We start from the raw sequence: 25,783 nt of genomic DNA, 5'->3' as shown, positions 1-25,783 counted from the left end.
AATCAACATTATTAGCAGAATTCTGGGCATGACTCTGACTGCTTTTTCAGCTTCAAGTTGAGAAAGGAGAAGGGGAAAGACTGCAACAACATCTGTTTGTGTGTTGAGAGAATACAAACACCACTGAAGAATGCTAAATGCCAGGAACATCCCCCACCCACAATTTTAAAGCTGGGTTTGAAAACATTCTTAGAGATCAAGGTTTCTGACCTTTAGCAACTTTACAATGGTGAACTCCTAGAATTCTTTATCTAGTATAGCTTCAAATGTGAGTTCTTTTTTCCTAACTTTAATTGGAAGTTTGGAGCCTGTGCAACACAGCAACCAACACAAATGTCATTTTTCATCTCTGACACTATATATGCTTTTATAGTATAATTTGGGTAAAGAACAATTTTAACAAACTGAAACATATTTCCGAATAGTTTAGTATTTGGTATTTGCTACAGTGGTTCTCAGGAATCTATATCAATTAACGGAACTTCTCTATAAGATGATTCATATATTTAACCCAGTGATGGCAAACCTTTTAGAGACCTAGTGCCCAAACTGCAACCCAAAACCCACTTATGCATCGTCAGGTGCTGGGTGGATGTGGCCCATTGGGTGGGTGTGGCCCATTGGGTGGGCGTGGCTATGTGGTAAAAGAAGACTGGGTGGGACTAAAAAGTTCAATCAATTCCAACTTTGCAAGATCTTTTTCTTTCCTGGGAGAAGTTGAAATTGACTGATTGATTGAACCTTTTTTTTTTTTTTTGTACATGGCAGAGGCCTAAAGTGAAAAGGTTTTATAAAACCCAGATGAAGGCCTAGGACTGGGGCGACGGCACGCGTACCCACAGAGAGGGCTCTGAGTGCCGCCTCTGGCACCCGTGCCACAGGTTCGCCACCACTGCTCTATAGCAAGGGTGGGGAACCATGGCCCTTTTATGATTTGTGGCTCAGCAACCCTGGGAGTTGAAATCTACCCCTGCTCTATAGGGACAAACAAGTAGGACATGATACAGACTATGTAAACCCTTAGCTTTTTATCACAGGAGCAAACAAGTCAATATTTTAATTTTTAAGTCATAATTATTTAGTCATCAGTTTTCGAGGTTACTTTGAAATGCTTTTTATCCCAATTATTTTCAACCATCCTGACCAGCTGAATTGCTTTTATATTCCTAATTAGTGCTCCAAATTTTTAAAAGAATATTTATCCCAGGGTTTCATATAAAGTATTAGTAGGGAGCACCCTGCAAAACCAACAACCTGATGCTTCTCACACCTTCCCAAACCACAGAAGGCTGAGAGGTTTTGCATAGTTTAGTAATTTTGCTTACTCTGGAAGAAGTGATATTCTTCAGGGAGCTTTCACAATTTGAGAAAAACAAATTATCTCTCCAAGGAACACAGAACTTTTTCTTGATCTGGTAGACACTGTACAGACTGCAGATGTCGTGTCCTCTGAAAATCCTTATTTGTACTGAACTCAGATACCAGCTGATAAGCAGTCAAGCCTAAGCTTGCACCATCTGTCCTCAATATCGCTCTCCCACCCTTGAAACATTCTGCAGGATCAGGAAAAACAGTTAAGAATGTCAAACCCATTTCTTCATTACTTGTGCAACATGCAAGACTAGTCTATTAAGTTTATCTAGAAAGGCCAGAAAAACCTACTATTCTGTCCTACTTGAGGCCATCATTATTGTACATCCAGCTATACTTTTTCAAGAATGAGTAAGAGAGTCATTCTAAGGGAAAAGATAAAATTAGTGGTAGATGACACATACACCCCAAATAGTCATCAAGACCTAAAATACTTTTAAACAAGATTAATGTCAGATGCAAGTAACCAGAGCTACAAATGAATAACTTTACTGTCTATCATTTATGCTATAAGAATCTCCCCAGCCTTTTTGCCTTCTCGAGAATGACCAGATTTTGGGGGAGGCTCAGGTTTGCAGCTATATAAGGTCTCCCAGCTAAGCTCTCATTTAATCCCCCCTACCAGCCTAGCTCACAGTTTCCCAATAAATATTGTACTCCAGAACTGCATAGGATTCCTTAAACACCTTGTTTCAGTGACAAAGCAATCTGAAGGGGTGAGTTAACCTCTTCCACTATCCTCAGTCCTTGGTCCATTCTGTAAAAAGAGATCTTGTGTTCCGTTTCAAAACCTTTCTCCTTTTATCTCAAAAGAGTTGCTTCTGCTCAGCTGGGTTCAAAGCAGTCTCTCCCTTCCCTGTCAGGAAATCTTAGTCCTAGATCTTCGAAAATGCATTATATAACAGAAAATTACATAATGTCTATAAATAGTATACATAATGCATATAGATGAAGGAAAGTTGCATACAAAATCAATGCAATTACAATGTATATAGACATGTGGCTAAATGCAGCTGAAAATAACAAGGACTGGTTTATCTAACTTTTCTCCAAGCAGCAAAAACACTGTTTTTTTCCATTCCCAAATTCAATAGCTACAATGCAGACTAATATACTTTGGAACAACCTTAGTACAATTTTCTGATAAACCTAATCAATATCCTGAATCGGTAATACCTAAGTAGCGTGTATGTTTCATACCGTACTACCAAAAGACTATCACTGTAATTAAAAGAATTGGACACAAACAATTTTTGATTTGGTATAGTCCCAATTTAACTGTAGTCACATTAAATAGAGGTCTGTTGCACAGATTTGGGGCTAAAATTAAAAGGAATGGAGTAGGATAGTTCTTTTGGAATACAAAACATGGGAACAACCAAAAACTATTTGCCTGATCAAATGTAATGAATCATTTTAAAAACATTTACTTGATCCAGTAACATGGAAATACAATGTGCATTCCTCATGATATTACTTCCATATCTATAGAATATTTCATCTCAAACAGAAATAAAGTGATTTGTCTATTGCAGTGATGGCAAAACTTTTACAGACCGAGTGCCCAAAAACTGACCCCGCCCCTGCCCCACCCCTGCCCCGCCCCCACTCCACCCCACCCTGCCTGCCCACAGGGCCACTCACTGCCTCCCGAGCCCGCCGCAGATCGCTCAGGCAGCCCAGCAGCACCATGGCAGCCACGCCCTCTGCAGCATCAACTATGTGTGTTGGGACATAAAGGCAGAGTCTTGTCTATGCTGCCTGGCTGCTATGTCCTTGGCTGAGCTGCTCTGCGTGGGCCACGCTCAGGGGTGACTCTCCTCCAGGGGGTTGCTGGTGAGGAGGTCGCGGATGGAGGCAAGGCTGAGGCAACGGCACGTGTGCCCACAGAGAGGGCTCCGAGTGCCATCTCTGGCACCCATGCCATAGGTTTGCCACCACTGGTCTATTGTTTGCAGAATTTTATCTGGACTACCCTGAGACTATCATATCTAGGCAAAGCCTAAAGTAAGTATTTAAAAAATCGTTTTTCCCAAAGACAAAATGATAACCATTTTCAATTTTATACTTTATGGACTGTACCATCCATATTGCCAATATTTACTCACCTCTTTCTCAGGACAGTGTATATTTCTTATTCTACATTAAAGAAAGGGAAGGAAAAGTATCTTTTCCCAAGGAATGCTCCGAATTGGGCTATAGTTAATTGTGGGATCTATTTAGCATCTTCTGACCAATGTCACACACTGTTCCAAACATATCATAGTATTATTTCAAACTCAAGTTTTTGCTGACTGCCATCAACAGGCCTAAACTTGATGTGTGAGACAGCAATAATTTATGGAATTTTTACCAACACACCCACAATGAACTTTGATCTCTATCCAAGCCTAGATACAGTATTATACTACTTAGTTTAAATATACATGTCAGAAATTTAATCCATCACTCTATCTGAGAAATCCCACAACGGGAAAGTATGTTACTTTGAAAGGCAATTATTTGTGTATCCAACTACAATGATTTATGGAAGAAAAATTACCTTGGCTCCAATTTTAAGTAAACGTTCCATGGACAGCTCAGAAGAAAATAAGCCGATTTCCCTTTTAAGTACCAAGTAAAATAGTTACAGTTCAAAAGGCATGTTATACCTCTTTTTGTTTAGAGAATAATGAACATACCATAAAAATGCATAGAATCATAAAATGGAAGAGTTGCAACGTACCTTCTAGTTCAACACTCTGACCAGTATGTCTTAAATTGAAAAAAAAAAAAAAAGGAATTATATTACCAGGCCCTCCAATACCTATGCTAAATAAAAAATACTTTTAAATTATGCATTATAAAAAGCATATCCATATGAACTTCTCAACTACTAAACAGTAGTTTCCTTGACTGGGGGTTTTTTTGGGGGGGGGATCTCTGTTAAAGATTGGATGGAATTCAAAGTTAGGACGGTCAAATCAAAGATCAGCTGATAAAAATTTCTACTTACTGTCATTGCTCTACACTTAGCTAATAAATGGATTTTCTGTGCACTAAATTAGCATTTAGTCTTATGAAACAAAATATTCTCAGGAACATGTCACCATATTCACATCCATTACCATGTGAAAGAGAGGGGGAACTATGTAGACCTGTTCATACTCAATAGAGATTGGAAATGTGGTTTTTTTTTTCCTTCACCTGACATGTTGTTGTAATGGTGGATTTTGCACTGGTCATAGTTGAGAAGCTCATATGGATATGCTTTTTATATCTTAAAAACTTAAAAGCATTGTTTACTTAACATAAGCATCAGAGAGCCTGATAATATAATTCCTTTTTTTTTCTTTCATTTAAGACATACTGGTCAGGGTGTTGAACTAGAACAGTGATGGCGAACCTTTTAGAGACCGAGTGCTCAAACTGCAACCCAAAACCCACTTATTTATCGCCGGTGCCAGGTGGGTGTGGCCCACTGGGTGGGCGTGGCTGTGGTGGTCATGGCAGATTGGGTGGGTGTGACCAAGGTAGGCGTGATCACCTCAATGTTGCTCATGGGGAGGGATGCCTGTAGGGGCCGGGCAGGGTTGGGGGAGATCCAGGGGATCTCTGGCAGGTGGGGCAGTGGGCAGGAGGTGTGTCCTGTGGGGTGAGGTGAGGCAAGGTGAGGCAGGGCGGGAGTGCCATTGTCACAGAGCAAGGTGAGGCAGGGGCCGGGGCAGTTTCTGCCTGACACCATCGGCCCCTGCATACAGAGGCCAGCGAGCGCATGGGTGCTGGGATGCATCCGGCCATGTGGGACCTCGGCGAGTTAGCCAGTGGCTGGTTGAAGAGAGACAGTTGCCATCTCCGGGGCATGGCGCACGTGCCCACAGAGAGGGCTCTGAGTGCCACCTCTGGCATGCGTGCCATAGGTTCCCCACCACTGAACTAGAAGGTACTATGCATTTATGATTCTATGCATTTTTATGGTATGTTCATTATTCTCTAATTGCAATCCAAATTCAGATAAATTTGAATTTGAGCTGATTTTTATGGCTATTTCATCTTACCTAAATCCCACTCTTACTTATGTTAGGAGATTTTGAAATCTAATATAAGCCATTAAATAAAGTCACTAGTCAACAGAGGAAGAAAAATATCACAAATGTTTATGAAGTGGAAAATGACTACAAGCACGTGGGAATTTTTTTCTAAATAAGAACAAGTGAAGAAATCAGACAAATATATTTTCTTGCTAATCCACAGTAACCAAAAGAATTATGAGGAAACAAATGAGAAGGATGTGAAGTTGACCTATATAGATAAGCCATGCTGAGAAGTGTGTCAAATAATTCAAATCAATTCTTATGAAACACAATAATAGGCTGCCCAGCAATCTGACTCCCAATTTTTCATGGCCGCCTAAAGGATTAATTCAAATCCCATTTTTTTAGGTCAACAAATGCAACTTTTCAGCCTTGCCTTGTCAGTGAACATTAATACTAGTGCCTACTGCTGCTCAGTAAACTCTAATGTAACAAGAGAAACTGGAGCCTAATATAATGAAGTAGTATTGTAAAATAAAATTATACCCACTTGATTAAAGCGTGGTCTTTGCTGATGAAGATTTAAGAATTATTCCTAGTCAAGTATTCAAAATCACTGATAATTCCAAAATTGTTAGTACAAAGCCTGGTATTTTGTGAATAAATAAAAGAATGAAATTATTTATCTTGATCAATCTTTACCAAATATTATTTTTTCCGTCCCATTAAATATGTATTTTTTTCTAGAGCAGTGGGTTCTCAACCTGTGGGTCGGGACCCCATTTGGGGTTGAACGACCATTTGCGGGGATCGCCAAATGCAGTCCGCCATTTTTCCCCCCTTTTTCTTAGCTGTGCCACTCCCTTTTATTCTATTGACCTTTGAAAGCCAATAGAATAGACTCTCTTGAATAGAGTCTAATTCTATTGGCTTTCAAAAGCCAATAGGAATTGTCCAGGCTGTTTCTGCCCTGCTGAGCCCGCCAAAAGTCCCATTCTGCAAACGGTGCTGCACCAGTTGAATAGTCCTCAAGTTACGACTGGTTAAGTAGTCCTCGACTTACGACCGGTTGGGGGGGGTCGCGGCATTAAAAAGGTTGAGAACCACTGTTCTAGAGGCTAGATATGCTAAATTTCAGAATAATTAAAATAACCTTTTATGCTTAAAAAGAATGTGTCCAGAAAGCAATAGCTAGAACCAAGGAATGAAGAACCAGAAATAAGCATGTGCTACTTTCCTTCAGAGAGCAATTCTACATTCCATATGGTAGAATTCTCTTGGAAATTGCAAAAAACACTTAAGTATAATAGGAAAACAAAATCATCAAAAGTCTTGTGATGTAGACTTAAGAATGTAAGAGATTATCTGGCCCCTTTCAGTCAAAATTCAGGCCAGGTTATGGAACTGAGATTGACTCCTCAGCAATGCCACCAACCACGGTATTCTTCTGGATAGGAGTTGGGGGTGGGCAGCAATATATTGCACTGATTCTCCTTCTTCCTCAGTGGTTAGTTTCAGTTGGTGTTGATAGTGGAGAGAGACCCAGCCTGCGCCCCCTATTTTCTGGGGTGTTCCAGAGCTCAAATTCCCTCTCCTATTTAACATCAACATGAGGCCACTGGTTGATCTGACAATTTGAGCTGAGGTATCATTAACATGTTACTGACATCCAGCTTTATATTTCCATCCCAGAACATCTGAGCAATGTTGTGGATGTCTTTTTCCAATGCCTGGAGGAAGTAAGGGCCTGGATGAGGGGCAATGCACTTTGACTAAACTCAAACAAAACTGATGGCTTTGGGTATTTGGGCCTTCCAGTGACATAAAGTTCTTCTACCTCTTCTCCTGGATGGAGTAGCACTGCTCCAGATAGACCCAGTGTGCAATTTTCTAGGCTCACAGCTCCTGCTAGAAGAATAGGTAGCAGCCATAGTTAGGAGGGCCTTTGCACACCTTAAGGTTAGGCACTAGTTATTCCCAATCCTGGACCAGGAAGCTTTGCTCACCCTTACTCATGCCTCATGACATCTCACTTGGATTACTGCAACACAGTCTACAGGGGGCTGCCCTTGCAAAGCATTTAGAAGCTTCGACTGATGCAAAATATGGCTGCACAGGTAATAGTGTCAGACATTCAACACACGCAATACTACTCAGTGAGCTGCATTGATTGTCAATATGTTTTGAGGTGTAATTCAAAGTGTAGGTTGTCACCTTTAAAGCCCTTCATGACCTGGGATGAGGTTACCTGAGTGGCCATCTTCTCCCAGCTGTTTCTATCTAACCAATTCAGTCGGGCATGTTATGAGTCTCTCAGCCAAGGAATGTCAGTTGGGGGGGGGACTAAGAGATGTTCATTCTCTGCTGTAGCCCCTGCCCTCTTGAACAGTCTCTCTTCTGAGATTAGGATAACCTCAACTCCATTGACCTCACCTTAAGACCTATGTTCTTTGGCTTGGAATCCCAAGTATGTCAACGGCCCTGTTTCCTGGCTATATTGATAACTATGTTGATAATAATTTTTGGCTACTATACTTACTTACTTTTGTATAATACTGTAGTTTTTAATCACTTGTCTGAAATAGTAGCTATAGAAACTAAATAAATAAGTGATCTTAACCCAAGTTAGCCTTTTGGTACTGAATACCTAGCAGCTTCTCAGTATTTGGGTCAGATGGCAGATGAATTCTATTGCAATAGATGTGCTTTTCTCCATTACCATGATTGTTGTTTATCCCTGGGTACCAGGGGCTTTTATGTTGGTTTATTATTTTGTGGAGTCAGTTCAGTGAGACATAAATGGCTATTTCTATCAACCAAGAGCCGAGGTGGCGCAGCAGTTAGAGTGCAGTACTGCAGGCCACTTTAGCTGACTGTGTTCAGCAGGTCAGCGGTTCAAATCTCACCGGCTCAAGGTTGACTCAGCCTTCCATCCTTCCGGGGTAGGTAAAATGAGGACCCAGATTGTTGGGGGCAATGTAAATATATATATACATTGCTTACTGGTGTACACCGCTTAGAGAGTGCTTGCACTTAAAGCGGTATATAAGTCTCATAAATAAATAAAACCAAATAAATAAATATTCAGTATCCTATTGTCATGATAGTTTCAGATTACAAACAAAAGTGGAAAAAGGAGATATGTAAACAAAAGAGCCAGAAGAGATTCTAATAAGAATTTCTACTTATTTAAGATAATAGTTCAACACCTCTAGAGCTATCAGACTTGAGCTGCAAAATCCAGATAACTAGATGACAGCACAGTATTTCTACACAGTGTTTCTTTGCTTCTACCTAGCAATTGGTCAGATTTTTGGAGCTGAGGTCTAGTAGTCCAAAATATTCCTAATTAAAAGTTAAATTAATATTTCATAGAGTGCTACTGTGCATGGGAATAACTGGAATAAAATATTAAATCAAAGGTCTTTTATCATAATCTTATATAACCTGGTACATTTTATTAAACCCATATTAATTGGTGAGATGTTTTAAAATCAGTAAAATAGTTTTACATGAAGAAGCAGAAGCTAAGTATCTTAAAAGAGTTTGAGGACACAATCTTGCAAATAAGTCAGCCAAAAGAAATACTCCAGACATACATTGCAGCAGAGTAACTGAAAATATACTGACACAAGATTGTCAATTACAAATCAACTACAATTAGGCAGGCAGAACAGAAAAAGCCCAAATGTGAATGTAACAATGCTCAACAATGAATTTTTTTTCTCTTACACAACTGGGAGAAAACCTTTCCTTTAGAAAAAACGTTTAGCAATACCTTGTTGGAAATCAATCCCAAGTTACAACGAAAGTATTCAATCTAGCAGCTGGATAGAAGACGGAAGTTAATGCAATGCATTTAAGATAAAAACTGTACTTTGTTCACAATGTAGACAACGGAATAGCAGAACTGAGAATTAGAAGCGAATGTAGCAAGCTCTATTTCAAAGCACAGTAAATAAAAAAAAATTAAAAATCAGATTGTAGCAGCTGTTCAGGTCTAACCTTAAATCACAATAATAGCTGTCCATAAAATACTTTGAAATTTACCTGTTTGAAGGCAAAATAAATCATGCCAAAACACTGTTTTGAAATACAATGGTAAATACCAAACTGGATGCAGTCCATTCAAATTGAATGGGCAGAAGTTCAGTTGAAATTAGTAAAACAAATAAGTGATTTGTCTCGGGTATTTAAATAGAATTAGATGCAATTAAGTCCCACCTTAGGCATGAAAGCCAAATGGAAAACTTTGGGCCAGTCACTCTCTCAGCCTGACCCAACTGAGAATTGTTATTATGGGAAAATAGGAGGATGGAATGTATGTTCACTGGCTTGAGTTACTTATAAAGCAATATAGGCAGGATAAAATTCAGATTAAAAATCCACACAATATGAAAGATTGTTCATTAACACTGACTTTTTAACTACACAATTTGATACAATAATTGTGTTACTGGGCGGGGGAGAGGAAGAGCAGGAAGCACTGTAATTGGTGGAAGAGATTAAACTGAAGAGACGTGTCCCTTACATTAAGCAGGTAAACTTCAGAAGGAAGGAATTGTGTAGTGTGTTTTCCCACCCATTTGGCTGGTAGCTCTGGAGCTATAGTTAAGAAAAGGTTGGAAGAAACAAATTATCCCTTTATCACTTCCTCTCCACAATAGAATCCACTTCCTCTAGAGACCAAATTCCATTTCCTTCTAGTACAGATGATGTTACCCAGTAAGGTAATGAAACATCTGCAAGGAAACAACCAAGATCAGAGAGCACCAAAGACTACCAACTTCCTCTTATTAGGCTTGGTAGGCAGTGCATTTTGCTTCACTCAGGAAATCAACTAAGAATTTTATGTGTTGAAAATTAGATAAAACTAAAGAAAAGAAATATGAACAGAAGGGAGGACCTACAGATGAAATTAATAACCAGGGCAGCTGCAGCGAATTTTTATGCCTGTAAGGGACAGTACTCCTATCTTCAAAGACAATTGGTTGATGCAATTGGATCTCTATTACAGGAATTCTCTTCAGATCATGCACACTATTATTCATGCACACTGCTTCCTTTTACCACACAAATCAGATCAAAATCTATCAAAGGCAAATAGCTCTATACTCCCTTCACTCGCTGAAGCAGTGGATAATACCACCCATTATTCTTTTCCCAGCAGGAATTTTCAGGGGCAGAATCTAATATTTTGCTTATAGCCACTGGGGAACTACCATGTTTCCCCCAAAATAAGACAAGGTCTTTTTTTTTTTCTTTTGCCTCCAAAAGAGGCACCTAGTCTTATTTTGGGGGGATGTCTTACTCATCTCCAGCACTGACAGCCCCACCCAGCCAGTCCACTTTTTCTGCAGCCGAAGGAGCATTCTGCAGCTGCATTCTGGCCTGCAGTTTGCATTCCGGTCTTTCCGGAAGGCTACTGCAATCGAATACCGAGCTGTGACTACCGAATACCGGAAAGGACTGTGACTGAGAAATGCAGGCCTGGCTGAGAAGATGCCACAGAGGAAGTGGGTCGGCGAGGAGAGGCCTGGCTGCAAGGTAAGTGGGTGTGGGGAACATGGAGCAGCTCACACCCCTTCCCTAGCTTTATTTTTAGGTGTGTGCCTCACCCCAAAACTAGGGCTTATTTTTGAGGTAGGGCTTATATTAGGCCCAGCTCCAAAAATCAAGCTAGGGCTTATTTCCGGGGTATGCCTTACTTTCGGCGAAACACAGTATATTTCACCAGGTGGATGCAGCAACAGATTCATCAGAGAATGGAGAATTGCAAAGAAATGAACCAAATAGGCATGTCTTTAAAACTAAAGATCCTATGTCCTTACTCTTTGTGTGACTTTCACTCTTTGACATTCCAAGAACATACTTAGCCAGATAAATTTAATGTACTGTACAAAGAAGCAACATGAAATATGATTTGCTTGCAGTCAGAAAGATTAGTAACTAAGAATTAGATTCAAGATCCAGATGATGATGCCAATATAGTCCTCACTTACCAACTACCTCATTTAACAACTGTTCAGTTACTAGTGTAAAAATAGCTTTGTGGCCCATTCCTCACAATTACAACCATTTCAGTTTCACACGATCACCAGTCAGATGCTTTGCAACCAGTATGCATTTACAACCACTGCAACATCCCGCAGTCACATGATCGCCAGTTATGTGCTTTGCAATGTTGCAACAAGCAGTTTATAATAGAGAAGGCAGAAGTCATAAGTTACAGTCACATAATGTTTTACCTAATGACCAGTGTGATTCACTTAAAAGTGGAAGTTAGCCTGTCACGATCACATAAATTTCTGCTTAGCAACCATGACACTTAGCAGCAGTTGCCAGTTCCAATTATAGTCGCTATGTGAGGACTATCTGTATGCAGTATATTTGAAACAAGACAGACAAGCAAGTCAGGCAAGCAGGCGGCCAGGGCTTTGTAAATGCTATGATCATGCAGTGCAAATGCAGGAATTAACCGGCACAAGACTCAATATTCTGACAATATCTGTTCTTGAAAAGCAACATCACATATAGGGTATGTTTGTTAATGAGAGTAATTGATTAGATATTTTGTCAAAACTCCCCTTAAGGCTATACTTTCACTTAAAGGTTGGAGCTGAATGCTTTGCAAATAATTCATATCTGATGAGTGACATTTCAAATGATATGGAAGGAGAACATAACGAAGATGTCAAACTGTATTAGGAGGGAAGGATGCATAATTTGGCACTTTTTGATATACAGTTCTGATATTTGAACTGCAGTACACACAGAGCCTTGGATTAACTTCACCAGTCAAGCAAAAATGCCCAAATTAAACTTACTATGTGCTGCTGGGAATATATTGTGCGGTACACTATGCTGGGATGAAGTAGTATGAAAGCTGATAAGTTACTCTTCTGATTCCTAGTTAAGTTTTACCTAGTAGCAGAATTTAAAAGCTGTTCTGTGTGAATGTTAAGAAACATGAACATTTTCAACAAAAATGGCTCATTCATGATGTCCTTCAGCAATTTTCATAAACTTAATTAAAACATTAAACAGAAAAATGTCTTGGTGTGCACTTTTATTCTGATTTGTTTCTTCCAACTTACCAGTCAAGATAAATTCTATTATAGGAAAACTCTTTCAAAGAATTTAACTTCCAATCATTTTAATATAAGGATTTTCTCCCAGTGACAAATGTACATTTGGGCTTTAATGCACCTTCAGATAGCCCTCTGAAAGCACAATGCTTTATAAACGCAATTGTTGCTAGACATTAGAAACTGATAGAGTGCATAATCTTGGAACATGCATGTGGCATGTATACATGTTTTAAGTGCACAGATATTTACAACTTGCTAAAGCTGATTTCTGAGTTTATCTGAAACTTCTACTGAAATCTCAATAATTCTAACAAACACTCAGTAACAACCAATGAATAGCTTAGAACTTAATCTGAAATCTGTTGCTCATGTACTTCAAAAATAAATAAATTAGAGATATGTTAGTATTTATTATTTTTATCTATTTTTATCTATTATTATTATCTATTACTGAAAGTTCATTATAGCTCCATATTTTGTAAGTGAATGCTTCATTTCTTAAAGGGAAGCCCATTTCCTTAAAGAATGTCACTCTCTCCTTAGGAAAGGGCAAGCAATAATCCAAAGGACAATATTGTTATCTCAAAATCAGAGCAGCCCCATAAAGTTGCCTAGCTGACTTAACAAAATATAATTTAGGAAAAAACAATTTCTTTCGCTGTCATCCATTGCTTTAGATAAAATGAAAAGCAAACTAATGTTTTTCCAAGATTCAGTCGCACTATTAAAAGTTGTTTTTAAGACCTCTGAGTTAAAACTGTATTTATATATAGCATAGGTAGTCTTCGATTTACAGCCACAAGCAGAATTTCTGTTGCTAACCAAGGCAGTGAATCATGCCTGATTTTATAACCTTTTCCCATGGTTGTTAAGCAAATCACTGCAGTTGTTAAGTGAATCACATGGCTGTTAAGTGAATCTATCTTTCTCCATTGACTTTGCTAGTCAGAAGCTGACTGGGAAGATTGCAAATGGCAGTCATATAACACAAGGACGTGCAACTATCATAAATGCATGCTGGTTACCAAGAGCCCGAATTTTGATTGCAGGACCACAGGGAGATTGTGACAGTCCAAAGTGCAAGGACTGTCTTTTTCAGTTCCGCTGAAACAGCCGCTGAATGAATGGTTGTAAGTTAAGAGCTATCTGTAATGAAACTGTATTTAAGACCTCAATTGGTCTTAAAAATTAATTTTACAATTGTCATGTTAAAAGTTTACCCTATTTAAAGAAGTCATATTTGTGTTAGTTCAGAATATTGTGTCTGATATTAATCCGTTTTACATAAAGAATGTATGCAAAGGAAAAGCTGACAGGAAGAGCTGGAAGCAAAATATAATTAGTATCCTTCAAGTTACATAGGCACACATAAAAGCTACAAGTATTACCCAAGAAAGAAGCACCACAAACATCAGCATTTATTCATTTTTAACTTTTTAGCAAAAATGACAAAATACCTAAGCTCAATAGTTTAAATTTATTAGCTTAGGCTTAAACATTACACATTTTTGTCAAAATGAACTAAATTGCCAGCAATCATGCAAAAACTAAAAAAACATCCTTAATTTGTTTAAACCAGAAATGCACCATCAGTAACATGTTAACATTATTCACTACTAAATGCTAAATGCTTGAAATTAAATTTGCCTCAGAAATGTTAACTTCACAGTAAAGTATTAACTGGCTCACATGTCAACACCTAAGAACAAAAAAAAAAATAGCAAAAAGCAAGATTCATGCTAATACTAGCGTACAATTTGTCCCTAACAATAAAGTAGGGTAACTGTTTACCTAGAATCATGTTTAATATAAAGCAAAGTGCGTACAGAAATTTACAACAATTTTTAAGGACAAAAAATGGTCCTATTCATGTGGTCCCAGCAATTAAAACGCAAAAAGTCTGACATACGAGCTCCGATGAGCCATTTTTAATTACTTTACGTATAGTATAATGAAAGAGTTCGTCTGAAATCTTCAAAAAATGTTCCTGTTAATCCGCAAAGGATGCTCGTTATAACTTAAAATTTCTGTTAAATGCGTGCGATGAATTACTTGTTATCCAAGGGTAGCAGCTGCTCCTTACCATTTATTGTTAAAGACTTTAACAGGCCATCTTCTTCAACTTCTACTCTCTCTTGTCCATTCTCAACAATTCTGCAGGACAGAAATCCACGGAAGAGCATGGGTGTTGGTTTTTATTTTTTTAAACAGTAAAAATATAACCTAGAGATCTTATCTATAGTGATTTACTATAAGATGTTACCTTATAGCAGCACACTACATTGGAAAACGTCATTTTACCCACATGTTTGAAACAATTAATTCTCCAGTTGTCAAAACTCTTGCAAGATTCTTTAGCTGAGCTACTTTTTTAACTAGGATTTTGAGTTGGATCAGACACACTATATACTTTTCCTTTATGATGTGTATCTTGGGCACTTCAACCACACGGATGCCAACTTAATTTAGACTTATCCCCAGGATAAAAAAACACAACAACTTAAGAACAATTAGTCAAATCTTACTGAAATAAATAGTTGCTATATTCTAGTTTTGTTTTGAATGAAAAGAAATGGTATTAACAACCCATTAACAAATTTAAATTTAAATCTAAGTCACTGTACCTCTTTGTAGTGATTTTTCTGCCGTTAACTATTTTAGTTGAAGTCGATACAGATTTGAAATTACCCATTCCACTACCACCAAATGATGTGGAGGAGAATGAAGTAAGGCCTCCATGGCCAAGAGAACCAAATGAAGTGAAACCTGCTAAGAAAGAAAAAGTGACAAAATGTATTTGGCCAAAGCATACATCTGCTTTTAGATTAATGGACAGATTAATGTTTTATTTAAGACCATATTTGTTCACCAACACTGAGAAATATTAAATAACACTACATGTTCTGAATACATTCAAAATACCAAATACTGTTTTACATCTTTGGGGCTAGAAACATATGGAAACATATGGAAACTCAAATATTGCCGATTCCTGTGCTTGACAGAGCTGCCAAATGGTGTAAATAATATTTTTGAGGTCCAAAGGCTCTTCAACCTTGAAATAAATATGAAAAACTCAAATCACTGGATCCATCTAAGCAACTCCTGTTCTCTTTTCTTATAATTCTAGCTTGCATCAATGGTGTCCAAAGCAGGTTGCAGGTTTGCAGGGTATAAATCTTTGAGAATTGTCCACATTTCAATGTCTACATTGTAATTAAATTCATCCTACCTGTATCAAAGGAAGAAAAACCGCCCCCAAAGGCAGGAAATCCACTAAAGGCAGAGAAAAAGGAACCACCGCCTCTGCTTCTGTTTCCACGTGACCCTCTTCTATTGCCAAAAAAATCCTCAAAAGGATCTTCTGCAAATAAAATTAAAAAGTTTCAAATTAACCAGAATTTCTGTAATAATTAAACAAAATGGTTTTTAAAAATTTAATAATGGACATTTAAATATTAAGATATATCTCCAGCATAATCTATTTCAATCTTTGATAAAGGAGCATAATTGTCACATAAAGATTTTAATGCTACATTATATTCATGCATATAAAAGTATAACTCATAATTTTCTAATTTAGTAATTTTTCTAATAAAAGAAAGAAAACAGCAACCTGTGGAAAAATAAGACATTTGTGTTTCACTGCCCATTTCAACTACGTTCTTTTGTAGGTTTAGGAACCTGAACAAAAGCTGCAGTAATGAAGAATCTAAATCTATTAGCCTGATTAACGAGGTTTTAACCAGTTAAATATTAAGAAACCTGCACAAAAATATATAAATCAGTAAATAATAAAAAACCTTATAAGCATTACTTATTTCTCTTTAGAAATTTAACATTACGTGACAGCAAAGTGTAAATTATTAATCCAAATATTTCATCCTCATTAGTCTTAAAATCATTACCATTTTGTCACCTTATGACATATATTTGATCCAGATACTTTAAAACTGTATAAATAAATATATGAAAAACATTATCACAATAAGACAGTTTAAACAATGCAGTCTTCAATATTTAATTGAAGAATGACTGTGTCGCAGAACTTTATAATCAATATATCAATGTATATAGTCTAAGACCTCCACAGAACCCAAAATACCACTATCTAGGTCAGTGGTTCTCAACCTGTGGGTCGGGACCCCATTTGAGGTTGAACGACCATTTCACGGGGGTCGCCAAACAAGGCTGTCCGCCATTTTTCCCCCTTTTCTTTGGCCACGCCCCTGGCACCTGGTGATGTATAAATGGTTGGGGGTCACCACAACATGGGGAACTGTATTATGGGGTCGCAGCATTAGAAAGGTTGAGAACCACTGATCTAGGTAGAGATAAATGGATATATGAATTTATTTGAAAAACTTTGAAAATAATTTGTTCAACATAATCTAGATCAAAGGACTTCAGGTAACCCTAGAACTTCCAAGCTTCCATATTGCCAAACAGCTTCTTTGTAAAACACATCATTTTTTTTTTTTTTTTAAAAGAGAGGAACGGGAACAACAAGACATTCTTCTGCTATAATTGTATAGGATCATGTTGAAACCCTAAAACTGTAAGTAGAGTTCAACATAACTTTAAGATTTAGCTGTTTATTATTATATTTTTAGAATCTATCTGAAGAGGAGACTATTTGAAATATATTTATGGGTATTATACTTCTCTTTAAAACTGTTTTAAAGTGTATCTCATCAAATATTCAGAAAGACTTCAAGACGTTAAATACATCTAAATCACATGTTTAAAATTTGGTTCTGAACGGTCCCTAGATGAATTATGTAATTTAAAAACTAATAACAGGGAAAATAGTTATTGCAATTGGTGGATCCTTAAGAGTAAGAATTCCACAGGTAGGTTGCTCTTGTTTTTTCTTCCTAAGAAACTGTTTTACATGTATATACAGTATGCATATAAAGATTAGAACTATTTACAATGGGGTTTTTTACTTCAATTATATTATAGTTACTGTATTTTCCGGCGTATAAGACGACTGGGCGTATAAAACGACCCCCGACTTTGGAGAAGATTTGCATGGTTAGAAAGTCGTCTTATACGCCGGAAAATACGGTATTTTCCAGCGTATAAGACGACTGGGTGTATAAGACGACCCCCGACTTTGGAGAAGATTTGCATGGTTTAGAAAGTCGTCTTCTTATACCCCGGAAAATACGGTACATAAACATTCAAATGATATGACTCTAGTTTCATCCATCTAAAAGGACAAAATAAATCAGCAACTTCTAGATATACCTACCCTGTCAGCTAGATTTTTAATATTTAATGCTTCAGACCAAAGTACATTGATTTGTATTTATACTTTTTTATCAAAGACTTCAACCTCCAGCCCTTTTAACTCAACAAATACTTTCGAGTGGATCTCTTGACTTCAGGTCAATCATCCCAACCATTATATCCAACTAATTTTCATTTTCATGAAACTCGCCTTTTACATAAAGGAAAACAGTACATATTCATTTCACTTTCATATTTGTACATACAAGTTTCTTAAGATAACATTCTACTACGCTTCCCAAGGACCAACAGCTTCACTGAAAAATTAAAAGGATGTCTTCAACCATAAAAGATATGAGAATCAGTCTGCATTAATATCTTAAATTATAACTACTAGTAGAAGACTTGGCTTTCTTTAAGATTAGTGCTATTTTAGTATATTTCCAACACCACCAATAGCTTAAGAATCTTTTAAATAAAACACCATTCCTGTAACAAGGGTCTTTTTATATATTAAAGTTCAGTATATTATCAGGTAAAAGCCACTGGTGTAGCTGCCTAATTTATTACATTGACTCATGAACAAAGTATGAAGGTCACTTGTGTACCCATGAACTATATTATATTACTGCTCACTATTATGGATCTATAAATAGCCATTTTTTTCCAAGTTACCTGATGTTTATTTTTTTCAATTCAGGTTACTATGAATATGATTTCAGGGTGTCTAAAATATTCCTAGGGAAAATCAGGAGTTTAAATAATTCTTCAATTATAGAATCACATTTAGTTGTATGCAATTAATTTCATCTGTATTTTGTATCTAAGAATCCAGAAATTCAAGTTACACTGCCTAGTTTTTCTATAATGAAATCTCTTAATAAACTATGTTGACTTAAAACTGTATATACAGCAAAGTAACCTACTCGAAACTGATAATCTCTAGATTTACTAAGAAAATTTTTCCCGTTTAAAAATCTTCAATAAAGAATCAAACCAAAATGAAGTCATTGATTTGTTCAGATTGTTTATACAACATGTCTCTTTTAATTTTTTCCATCAGCACCTAAAAGGAAATATACATTGTCTCCAGCTGCACCCATTAGTTCCACTCAAGTATATTCAGACATGAAGATGCTTCTAAAGTGCCATGTGAATCTTTGCTTACCTTCAATATATAAAAAAATTTGCACTGAATAGAACTCAATGATTTTAGAATGCTAATAAAAAGCATTTTTGTTCATTTCTATGGCCATCCATCTCAGTTAATAACTTAATTTATATTAGCCAGCATCTTTATTTTATAGTTTCAGTTTGTATTTCAATATTATGAAAATATTATATATGAACATGTTAAAGAGCTAATTATGCTCTTTGGAGAATTAAATAACTTTTATTCTCTTGTTTATTTATAAAGAAAAAGAGTACCGTACTTTCCGGCGTATAAGACGACTTTCGCAAGCGGTAAAATTGGCGCCGAAGTCGGGGGTCGTCTTATACGCCGAGTCGTCTTATACGCCGGAAATTACGGCATATAAGACAACTTTCTAGGCATGTGACTCGGTGCCGAAGATGGGGGTCGTCTTATATGCCGGGTTGTCTTATACGCCAGAATATACAGTAATAGTTTGGTATCTGTTAGCAAAAGAATAGGATAAATGTGAGACTCATCCCAAGAATCCCAATTAATTAATTAATTAGCAGAAGACTAATCTGTATCTCCAGCATGTTTCGAGAGCTATTTGCTTGTTAATGTCCAAGCTTGGTAAGGGTTAAAATTATATTTTCTGACTGCTTGTAACAACAAAGTTTTTGTATCATTAATAGATTTATTCTGTTAACTTTTCTGAACAAGTAATTATAGGCATTCTCAGAAAAATGAATCAAGTAGGTTTCTGGTACATCTACAGAGCTCATTTAATATTCGGGGTGTTCTTATTTCTTTGAAAAGGCTTAAAAAACACATGTAGTTGAGCTTCAAATTTGTACATTTTTTTCTCTCGTTTTAAAATGACAAGTTACAGTACCATGATCATAAAACATACTTTTGGGTTCTGCTAATTAGAATTCATCGAAGTGACTCTAAAAGCTCTCAAAGCTACTAAAAGTGTGATAAAGTTCAAACTGCATTTAAATTTAGCTCTAGTTAACACAGTTGTTTTGACTTTTTTTATACCAAGTAAGTATCCTTCAGAGAAGTGAAGAGACATTTCAGATAGCTTAAAATAGAATTTATTAATATAAATTTATTTAGTAAAATTCCTCCAACTCTGATCCTACACTTATTTCTTCTTCCAGCTCTTCCACGGTTATACTGCTAGGCTCTTCTACCCAGTCTTCTGACCCTAAACTCACTTCTTCCTCCTCCTCTAAAGACTCGTCTGCTTCTTCAGAAAAGTCCTCTTCCTCCACTAGCACATCGTCCAGCTCAAAAGATCCTTCAAATTCTTCAAATGCCTCAAGAGAATCTTCACCATACTCCTCATATAGCTCTTCCTCCAGCTCCTCTGCCATTTCTCCTATCGACTCAAAGCTATACTCTTCCAAAAGCTCCTCTATAGACCTTTCTTCTGATCCTTCATTACTAGAATCCTCTGGCAGCCAACTGATAAGCAATGAGCAGGTGTCTAAGAAAAGTACCAATTGTAGTTCAGTAATTACATAAAAGACATTTGCCACTGAATAATGCAAGTCCCCAAGAACATTCTTAAAAACTTATCTCCCAAGAATTTAAATATATTACTTTGAGAAGCTTAGCAGGATAATACTGTCAAATTCATCAGTGAATAAAAGTTCTATTTCAATGAAAGACCAAGCTCAATGCTTGTTCTTTAGGAAAGAAGAATGTTAGTTAAATATTTCTGTCTACTCTCTGAAGATATGAGCATCCCCACACATCATTAAGAGTTCTTTTTTATACTTAAAATGTAATACTAGTTATCTTATTAAATTCAGATTTATCACCAAAAATGCTCTTGGCTTTTTGGATATCTTCAAAACTCATTTTCTAATACCAAGATATCAACTACTGAATAAATGGGATAAGTAAGACAATTTTATTATTCATAGTTACCAATTAAGTTACTATTCTTTAAACATATTCATTTCCATGTTTATTCTTACTGTAGACAGGAAATTAATTCTGGGGGAGCAATTTCTCCAAAAATAGATCCATTCCATTGGAAAGAAGAAAAAGAACTTCACGTTTATTATATTTAAGATACGGGGGGGGGGGAATCACCTTTTCCCAAGCAGTCCCAAAATATAGCAAAAATTCAAGCAGTATGTTTCAGTCAAGATCAAAAGATGTAACTAAAATTAACAGAGGCGCACAATCTTGTTCAACTTAAAAGCTTCAGCCATCAGGGTTCCCCGTAGGTAGGGCTTTAAGAATGATTAATTTTAACCAGATAAAATTATTACTTCTTATGTATTTCATAAAAATACATTTAAAATTTTTTTTAAGAGGTCCTAAGTCAAACCATAAGTTGAGAGTCTATTATGTGCACTAAACAATGCTGGTTGAGCAACATCTGAAGGACTACAGGATCCTTATCTTTGTTCTAAAGATGAGGCAAATTATTCAAGTTACCCGGAATGAAAATAGATTTTTAAGCCCAAAAGTTACAGCTTCATTTGGACACCGAAACAAATCCAGCAACCGAAACATTTTATATAAGAACTATTATTTTTTAATTTTATTCATTTATTGATTTATATTCCACCTTTATTATTTTTATAAATAACTTAAGGCAGTAAACATAAATACTCAGTCGTCCTCCCATTTTCCCTGAATATCTGGCCATTGAAACAACTAGTTGCTATATTTTATATTATCAGAAATTTTTGAATTTTCTTCAAATTCAGCCTACTGTCATTGTCTCTTTTCAGTACAATCTAAGACTTGCAGCCTTAGGTAATAAAAGGCATTCCTATCAAAACCAAATAAAATTTCAGTTAGTCTTAGATTCACAGCTATTTCAAAATCACAGAGACAGAGACTTCATAGAGAATGAATGCTTTAAAGAACAGCTCAGACAAATCTACCCATGAACTCTATCCACAGAACTTAATCCCTTTAATTTTAACTTCTATATCCTTGACCACTCCAAAACAGTTACTAAAGGTTTTATTTTTAAGTTCTACAGCCTCTCTGCAATTATTAGATGAAAATGAAAGGTAGTTATATGTTCCCAGTATTTTAGGGTACCTTTAGCCCAAAGTTCTCATGGCCAACTCCAGACATTAAAATAGAAATTCTCTTATATAAGTAATCATTTTCTGCCTAGAAGGACAAAAAGTCAAACTATACAAACCTATTCTGACTAGGTAACACAGAAATAATTCAGTTGATCATATCTACAATTGAAAAAGGATCAGAAAAAATCTGCAATTGCACTCTTTAGTATATTATCCAATATATTATCTATCACAGCAAACAAGATTTTTATATATAAACCCAAAACAGAAGATTCCACTTAAATTTTTTGAAAATAACATCCTCCACTTCATTTAAGCATTAACCTTTCCCAAAGTCTACCTAGCAAAACCATATCTGCTGAATTTTAATAGCAAGATAACGGGAAAAAATCCACTAACAGCAAGGGTCCTCCAATCTGCAAGCAGCATTTCAATATCTCTGCATAGCACAGAATGAGAAATCCATTGATGAAGATTGACTGATGTTCCTGGCTATATGTGTCTCCAATAAAATGATGCCATTTCATTCAATTATGAACTGCAATGCTTAACAGTCACAATGTCTTGCTCTAGTTAGGAAAATTTGGTAGTTACTGGGAAATATTTTTTCTCTTGTCTATAACCTGCTGAAACCAAATCCATTCAAATCAGTTTCTGTGGTTTAGGAAAAATTCTTTCTGCATCTTGATTAAAAGCAACTGTACAATTGTCACATTTCTGGTTCTTTTATACTGTGGTCCTTTGTTAAGAAATGTTAAGCATATTCTTGGCAGAATGAATGCCAACTAGACAAAAAATAGACAAATAGCCATGACAACTAATGCATATCACAACATATAAAAGAGATTTTTTTTCTTTTTATGACCCAGTAATTCCTTGCTTCAGGGTAGAGTCTGGGCAACTGAATGGAGCTGAGAGTTTACTGGCTGGATGCCCTTTCTGACACCTATGTGGAGTTCCCAGCAGATATTTTCTCTTTGCGTCCTATTAGAGAAACATCTGTCGCAGCCTAGGATTAATTCTCAATCTTCCGAGTGGGAGGCCAGCGCTTTCACCTCTTGGCTACTGCACCAATATAAACGGGGAATGAAGGATGTGGTTTGCTATTCATTTCAAACTGTGAAAAAGCTGAACTCATTCTAATTTCATCTGCGCTGGAAAGCATTAGAAATTGCATCTAAAATCTTAAAATATATCTATACAACTATTAAAAATGGAAGCTATTTAAGTAATGAAACAGTTTGCCTCCTGAAGTTGTGGCAATTATCAAGAAAAATAGGATAGTTATTTATTCAGGATGATATGTGGTTTCCTATCCTGGTATTGAGACTAGAAGATCTCCAAGGCTCTTTTCAGCATTGTGATTCTATGAATTAATCAATTTCAAGGACACCATCAAAAGAAATTAATTCTGAAACATTTTAAAGGATTATACAGCTATAGGCCACGATTTATTGTACAGATCTTCAGCACTCCAAAGTATTCAAAGAAACCAAATAAGATTTTGAACATATTGAGAGTATCTTTTTGCCAACATACATGGAAAACCAGAGGATTAGAAGCCGTAAGTATGAGAATTCTTAAAAGTAGGGGAAAGTGAAAATTTTAGTATTTGACACTCAAATTTAATTCAAAAGTACTCACCAAAGAAATCAAAAGAAAATGGATCTCTCCCACCGAAGAACTCCTTAAAGACATCCTCAGGATTCCGGAATGTAAAACCATATTCAAATGGACTGTCAAAATGACTTCCACCTATAAAAAGAGTATTCAATATTCCATTTTCCAGAATATTAAAACATTCCTTATATAATTTAGCAAGAACAGCATTTTAATAACAAATTGTAATAATTGTATTTCTTGAATTTTTGTCATTTTATCAAATGCAGCAGAGCATGTGATCTCTTATTTTTCTTTCTCAAAATTCTTCCCAGATTAGAGATAGAATGTAAGGATTTTAATTATATGTAGCCATAGTTAGAGTAGATTTGTCCTACCCAAATCAGTACACACATCTATTAAAATCCATTGGCTGTCTGTTCCACAAACATTTAGCATTTTAAATTAATTTTATTGAAGAATTTTACACATATAAACAATACAAATTTTAAAAAGTGATAAAAGAAAAAAGAGAAAAGGAAGAAAAAAGATATAAAGAAGCAGGTTCCAATTTTCTTTATTGCAATTATCAGTTATTCTATCCTCTCACTCTTTTATCCTTTCTAATTAGCAAAGCTATGTGGTTTCACATTTACATTAAAAAAACAGGAGCAGCAGAATTAAATCCTTACATACCTCCACCTGGATTTAACCCTTCTTTTCCATATTTATCATAGATATCCCGCTTTTTAGCTGTAAAGAAGAGGAAGTATAAATCCAAGACAAACTATTTCGATGATCTCATGTTTGCTCTGTTCTATGGATTCCCCTCTAAATACCTCCAAGCATAGCAATCCTATTCAGCAACATTCCCTGACTTTTAAAAGACCAGGTTGAGGATATAAAGGAAAAAAGAGAAGACAAGCCAGTCTCTTCTTTGAGTATTTTTTTTAAAATCAATCTCTGGTATTTGCCGTAAGTCTAAAGATTATGAAAAAGCTATAGGGAATGTATTATAATGACATCAAGATATAATTCTTAAGTAGGATGAAATATGTAACAAAACTGATATCTTTCTCTGAATAAATAACTTGACTTTTGGTTATGCACCAAAATATTATTTTTTCTTAAATTCAGTCAAAAGTTAGCAAAATCTATGACAGGCTGAGGAAGCATTTCCTAAATCTCACAACCTCACACTATCATAGATTAATAATATGACAGAAGTTCCTAAATCTTTTGTCATCACACCTCCCTTTAGAATTTTAGAAAGAGCTGGCATAGTCATACTCCATTCAGTATCAAGGATGCAGCTGTAGAAGTGGTCAACAGTATTAAGTATCTGGGGGTACAGATAATTAACAATCTGAATTGGTCTCTCCACACCTCATCCTTAGTGAAGCGTGCAAACCACCATCTGCATTTCCTGCGTCAGATGAAGAGAGCACATCTTTCTCCTTCTGTCCTGGCCACTTTTTACGGAGGCACAATTGAGAGCATTTTAACAAACTGCATCACTGTCTGATTTGGTGACAGCAGTGCCTCAGATAGAAAGTCCATACAGAGATCATAGGAAGCTCGCTCCCTTATAAGTGCTATGTGCTTAGAGCTCAAAGCATTGTTAAGAGACCCCACACACCCACTTTATGGCTTTATTCCCTATGTCATCTGTCTGGTAAACTCGCAAAAGTTCATTTTTCTTGCTACACACATGTATACATAACTCGAACTAGACTGTTGTTTCTCTGTGTCATATAATATATGTGGGTATATGCATAATTTTGTATTTATTCATTTCTTTTCGTCATATTTATGTAGTGTATATTGGAGGCAGTGACCCTTTCAGAGCTGTATACAACAAAATTTCATTTTAATGTATGCCGATTAGTGTACATTCAAAGTGACAATAAAGATACTATTCTGTTCTATTATTCTATTCTTTAGTGTATTGTTCGAACTTACAATGGAACAATATGGCACTTATGACCAGACCTTGACATTCTATCTGACACAGCGGCCTGCACTCCCATGCTCACCATTTGCAATCTTTCGTATCATTTTCCCACAAGCAAAATTAATGGAGAAGACTGCAGGAAGTCAGAAGTCATGGTCATATCAGTGCTTGCTTAACAACCTGCAGTGATTTGTTTAATAGTAACTGGGGACTGCCAGAACTTCCATATGGAGGTGGCATAGTCACATAATGTCACATTGTATGACTCTGTTGCTTAGCGATAGAAATTCTAGTACCAGTTACCATCATTAATCAAGGAC

General features: G+C 36.3%; 1 protein-coding gene across 4 annotated transcripts in view; it reads right to left on the bottom strand.

Moving 5' to 3' along the window:
• Positions 1 to 25,783, bottom strand: part of DNAJB6 (DnaJ heat shock protein family (Hsp40) member B6) — a 73,270-nt gene that overhangs the window by 31,969 nt on the left and 15,518 nt on the right. For 2 of the 4 annotated variants that reach the window (XM_039345680.1, XM_039345679.1), the window contains exons 4-8: positions 24,206 to 24,262; positions 23,555 to 23,665; positions 15,708 to 15,839; positions 15,100 to 15,244; positions 14,559 to 14,629 (exon numbers count right to left, since the gene is read on the bottom strand). In XM_039345680.1, coding sequence (XP_039201614.1) covers positions 14,559 to 14,629; positions 15,100 to 15,244; positions 15,708 to 15,839; positions 23,555 to 23,665; positions 24,206 to 24,262 — 516 coding nt within the window. The remainder of the gene's footprint in view (positions 1 to 14,558; positions 14,630 to 15,099; positions 15,245 to 15,707; positions 15,840 to 23,554; positions 23,666 to 24,205; positions 24,263 to 25,783) is intronic. The other 2 variants (XM_039345681.1, XM_039345682.1) reach the window with 2 other exon arrangements.

The sequence above is a fragment of the Crotalus tigris genome, unplaced genomic scaffold (genome assembly GCF_016545835.1).
Source record: "Crotalus tigris isolate CLP2741 ecotype Arizona unplaced genomic scaffold, ASM1654583v1 scf7180000017969.2108049, whole genome shotgun sequence".
In the NCBI taxonomy this organism is placed as follows: domain Eukaryota; kingdom Metazoa; phylum Chordata; class Lepidosauria; order Squamata; family Viperidae; genus Crotalus; species Crotalus tigris.
This window is presented reverse-complemented; position numbering and strand designations above follow the sequence as displayed.